This window comes from Peromyscus californicus, unplaced genomic scaffold (assembly GCF_007827085.1).
Source record: "Peromyscus californicus insignis strain IS unplaced genomic scaffold, ASM782708v3 Scaffold_23__1_contigs__length_62951481, whole genome shotgun sequence".
Lineage (NCBI taxonomy): Eukaryota > Metazoa > Chordata > Mammalia > Rodentia > Cricetidae > Peromyscus > Peromyscus californicus.
In genome coordinates, this window is record NW_026294534.1 from 19,754,098 (window position 1) to 19,759,613 (window position 5,516).

General features: G+C 45.4%; 1 protein-coding gene across 1 annotated transcript; it reads right to left on the minus strand.

Annotated features, from left to right (window-relative positions):
* On the minus strand, positions 1–5,516 carry LOC128119001 (neuronal acetylcholine receptor subunit alpha-6-like). The gene is given in 5 exon segments (XM_052751939.1): positions 1–1,338; positions 2,725–3,204; positions 3,206–3,704; positions 3,808–3,917; positions 4,847–5,516. Coding segments are annotated over 5 exon segments (1,248 nt in total). The 5' UTR covers positions 4,874–5,516; the 3' UTR covers positions 1–1,206.

Consider the following 5,516-nt stretch of genomic DNA (forward strand, 5'->3'; position numbering starts at 1 on the left):
TTAAAATTTCTTGAAGATTTTATTGGTCTCCATGCAGTGAGTATGTGAAGGGTTCATGGGAAAAGACTAGACAGGTGCCTATCTGAAGCACAAGAGTGGTTTTAGGTTTTTCCCAACTAGGTTCTTTCATTTGAGTTGCCCTAGCGGTCTTCTCCACTACCTGATCCTGTGGGTCTTTCTTGTATGACTTTTCTAAAAGACTGTAACTTTACAAGGGAAAGAATCTACTCAAGTTACCCTTGTAGCACCTAGCACAGTACTGGGTACCAGCCAAGTGTTCTGCCGGAACAATACTGCTGTGGTTTAGATCACCCCCAAGGACATGCATTAAAGACTTAGTCCTCTGCACTGCTGGGAGGTAGTGGAGCTTCTGGGACATGAGGCCCTGCAGGAAAAAGTTAAGTTATTGGGGTGTGCCTTTGAAGGGAATATTGGCATCCTGGATTTTTTCTCTCTTTTTGCTTTCTTGGTAGCTGTCATGAAGTAGACAGCTGCCCTCTACTAGGCAAGTCAGTCATGATGATTTGCCTCCCCAAAGGTCCAGAGGCAGTGGGGCCTAGTGATCATGGACTAAATCCTCTGAAACCACGAATTCATATCAACTTCCTCCGTTCACACTGATTATCTCAGGTGACTTCTCACACAGAAAGCCAATAGTACAACGAATTGAAAGTCTGCTAAGAGAGACACCGTCTGTTTTCTTCTTTAACCACGCATGTGTTGGAGAATGGTGTGAGCTCCATCACAGAGACACACACAAGAAAGTAGGGTACAGTAGCAGACAGGTGTTGCAAATGGCAGCAGTGTTGCTGAGTTTCTCTCTGGTCTTACACATCATTGCAACCACCAACAGGAGCTTCAGATACAAGAGAATCCCTTTTCAGTGTGGGCTGGTGCTAGCTGTGGGGCCCGGCTCTGTGAGGGACCATTCATGTTCCTGGAAACAAAGAATGCCTAGCATGGAGAAACTGAGTCAGTGCTTCTGGCCCAGGAGCACTGCCAGCTCTGGGCACCAAGATGGTAAACCACTCTAATGGACACCCAGCACAATGAAGACATACATTCAGGCTCCTAAGGTTGTAATATTGTTCCCCTTTCCCTTCTGGTCAGGGTTTAGGAGACTGGGTACTTGGCCTTTTCTTGTGGTAAGTAGTTCAGAACAGACACAACATCTAAAAGATTCAGAAGCAAAAAGGAAAATACAGATTAAGACTTTCCGGTGTTCCCAAGCAGTGGCTGTAGAAATAGCCCCACGGTTCCAAACACACAGACGATTATAAACACCCAGAGGAAGACCCTGTCCACCACCATGGCCATGTATTTCCAGTCATCTTCTACCTGAAATACGAACAAAAGATCAAGGCTAGCTTAAAAAAACCAAGACCATAGGAAAACATGCTTCGTCTTATGAATAGTGTTTTCTTTTTTTCTTCAAAGCAACTTTCTTCAGTACATTCAAAATCAATTATTGATATTATGTTTGCCTGCCCATGTCTCCTATAGGGTGCTCATTGTCTAAGGATGGTGGATGGATATACACCATGGGTGGCCCATAGAGCTGGCTATGAATGGTGCCGAAGACTTTTATGATCCCTTTCCTGTGACAAAGGTCCTTTTCTAGGGACAATTCCTAAAAATATCTGCTTGAGATTCCAACTCTTGTCACGTGTGCACAAGGAGAACCTGGCCCTTTGGGGACCTGAGTTTGAAGCTGTGAGAGAACAGGCTGGAGGATGTGGGGTGTGACTGAGGACCCCCTACACAGAAAGAAGCAGCTTCCAGGCCTCAAAGTGATGCTCACAGGGAGAGCTTTCACATATCTGGAATCTTTCCAGTTCTAAACTTCTAACCTTCTGCTATGGTCCCTGTGGGTTGTGTGTTAGGGGACCTGCATGGCATGATAAGTCAACAATAACTATATCTCCTACATACAAAAAGATGCAAGCCTGGAGGAGAGCTCATTGGCTATTCCTGTCCTGTGACATGTGTTATGACTGGCATTCTCATTGTCTTCCAGGGCATCAACAGGGAGTCTTAGGGGTCTTGACATCCTTTCACTAGGAGTTACAGATGCCGGGAGCTATAGTACAAAACAACTCCAGATACTCGGCAAGAGCTTTTGGAAGCCTCAGCTAGTCAAGTGTTGGCATGGAGAGCAGGCATGTTATCTTTGAGTTCTTGTTTTGGGGAAGGGGGACCCAAGTTACTGGCATGAGAGTGTGGGAGACAGGAACAGAATGTGCGCATGCTGGGCACATCTCCTAGATGCCTTTGATTCGAGTCTATGTCTATCTCTAGTGGAGGAAGTGGAGCCAGAGCTGCTGAATGCTAAGGAGCTCACATCCTTCATCATTGCAACTACAGGCAGCACCACAGCCAGTTCTGCTTCCCCTTGGGGAGTCTCCCTCCTCACCCTCTCTTTGCTACTGTGTGCTGTGTTGGGGCTTGTTCCATGAATCAAGCTTGTCCTGCATGTGTAGCGTAGCTGGATTTTATTGTAAGTAAATGCAGATTGGAGATGTGTTGTATGTAGGGCTACATATCATCTCACTGTAGCTACCTGAACTCTAACCCAGGTTCCCCAATGCTGCATGATAGTAGAGCTGGTCTTAAATGATTCTGTCTGATTGTACCACAAACATAACTCCCATTGATGCTCTGACTAGTCTCTAAAGTGCCTAGAGGCCTGCTACAACTGGCTGGAGAAAAGGGATATATGTTTACCTCCTTTGTTTCATTGTGGCTCTTCATGTTTTCTGCTATGAATTGAACACTATCGATCACATCTTCCACATCTGGTGAGTGCTCTGAATTCTCTGTCACCCACTGTGCAGGCTGCGGACTCAATCTTCTCTTGCCAGGAGCCATCTCACTTGATTTTTGACAGTGACAGCATTCCCTCAGAAGTTTGGGCTCTCTTCGATGAGCAAACTTGACCTTGGCAGGTCTCTTGGGAAGGCTTTTGCGGTCTTTAACATCATCTGCCTCCTTGGTCTTGTCCAGAGGCCTCCTCATCATCAGAATTGAGGGGAAAACCTGAAGGAAAACGGTCTTCACCCACTTGGGCATGGTATGTGTTGCTGGTGTACGGTAGTGTATGTTCAGCACAAACACAGTCACCACAATGGACAGGGTGACAAAGATCATGGTGAACAGTAGATACTCACCCACCAGTGGGATCACAAGAGATGTGGATGGGATGGTCCTCAGTAATCACCAGCAAAAAGACGGTCAGAGAGAGCAGAACTGAGATGCAGAGAGTTACCTTCTCGCCACAGTCAGAAGGAAGGTAGAAGACCAACACAGTGAGGAAGGAGATGAAGAGACAGGGGATGATGAGGTTAATGGTGTAAAACATGGGCAGCCTCCTGATATAGAAAGAGTAGGTGATGTCTGTGTAAATCTCCTCACAACAGTTGTACTTGATGTCATGCTTGTAGCCAGAGGCATCGACAATTTCCCACTCACTGTTTTCCCAAAAATCGTTCATGTCCACTTTAGAGCCAATGATCAGAAGGTCAATTTCAGCCTTGTCGTAAGTCCAGGAGCCAAATTTCAGGGAACAGTTTTGATGATCAAAAGGGAAGAAGGTGATGTCCATAGGACAAGAACTCTTGAAGATGGCTGGTGGGGTCCAGGTTATCATGCCATCATTCTTCAGAAGAGCTTTGGTTCTGCCTTCGACTTGGAAGTCGCCAACAGCGCTGCAAGAAAAACCACACACTGTCAGCAACACGGTCCCTGTGCTGTGTGCCACACGGGCCAAAGATTTTGAACATTGCCGTGAATCTGTCTAGACACACGTACTTGTTATATAGAACAATGTCTGGCTTCCAGATCTTGTCTGCTGGAACACGGAGTGTCTCAATGCCATCATACTCCGTGGGATCCCAGCGCAATCTGTAGTCTTTCCAGATCTAAAAGAAAAGAAATAAAGATCCATTTCTGGTGGTGGCAGTAGTCTTGCTTTGTTTTGAACTTTTGTTAAATTTGTTCTTTAACAAGTTAATACATGTGCATTGGGGGTCCTGATTACTGTTACCTTCTGCCCTCTCTGAACCTCAATCCCAACCCCTTTCGCCTTTTACCCCCTTCCTCCCTACAAGCCCCTTTCACTTTAAAATGGGTAAAAATCCTTTTTGAAAAATGCCATCATAACTTTTCCCAAATGTTTATGTTGGTTCAATAATTTCGTTGATTAAAAAATAAGATACTTTGAAGAATACACTGATTCCCATTCAAAGCAGGGAATTATAACCATGGGCACAGGAAGATAAATAGCTGGGCAGATTTTGGCAAACCTATAACAAGCTAACTGGCCAAGATCAAGGTTTCATATTGTGTTTTATGGACTACTCCAGTGGTTCAAAACTGGAGTAGTAACTTGTTTCTTATGATAAAAACATAATTTGTATGCGTGAGTATGAGTCTATTGCACTGTGTAAACTATTTAGACTTTTCAGAGCAGAGACACTATAACTTGTAAAAACCAGCTATCGATTATGTAATATGTTCTCTAGACCTCAACCGCTGACCTCCTGGAGCTATCAAAGAGGAAAGTAAGCATTGGACTTGGGACCCCAGTAACTGATAAGAAGAGACCTGAGAGCAGAAGGTGGAAAGGTCAGAGGATGCTGTGTCAAAGACATTAGGCTCTGCCCATGCGCTGCCTGAGTTAAGTTAGCTGCAACCAGAGCAGAGCCCGAGGATTAGGAGATGCAAGGTGGAGGATATTCTATATCTATCATAGGTTGGGTAGGGAAAGAGGCAGTGTAGGTGGGTTTATCACTGAGTGGACACATGTGGCCACAGTTCAAAGGGAGAGAGACACATGAGAGACACATACGTGACGCAGCCACAGATTGGTTTCCATGATCTGGTTGACTTCATCCTGGAAGGGGAGAAATCGTATTTTCAGCCTACTGTGTACTTGCTAATACAAGTCTTCATGCAAGAATCATAGCTAAAAACTGACCAATCAAGCTAGTTGTGCTAATGAAGGCAAGCATGAAGCCTGAGAGAACTCCAACAGAAATACAGTATTTTTACACTTGTCCCTGCTCTGTTGACTTAGAAATGACATATAGCTTTACAATGTTGCTCGAAGCTCATTTGAATTTCATCTCCTTTGTGAATCTTTTCTCATCACCTCAGCCTGTAAAGCCTCCTGGATGCATGAAAGAAGACAGAGAAGGGCAGAGGTTTAGGGACAATGGAGGGGAAGGACTGTGGGTGGTGACAGGTGCTCACTGTTCCTACACATGCCCCATGTCCTTTCCTCAAAGAGGCCTGGAACTCCCTGTGTGCATCTGCCATGGGATCCACATGGAAACAAGAGCTTCAGCTCACTAGCAAGGTCGCCAGCTGGACCTGGCTGTCCATTCCCTATGCGCTCTCTTCCCTAGCCCAAGTGCCCTTCAGCTACAAAGGACGCTCACACTTACTGAGTGGCCACTTTCTGCTCAGTCACAGAGTGGACAAAGCTCCTGCCTTCATGTGGTCTTAGATATTGGTTG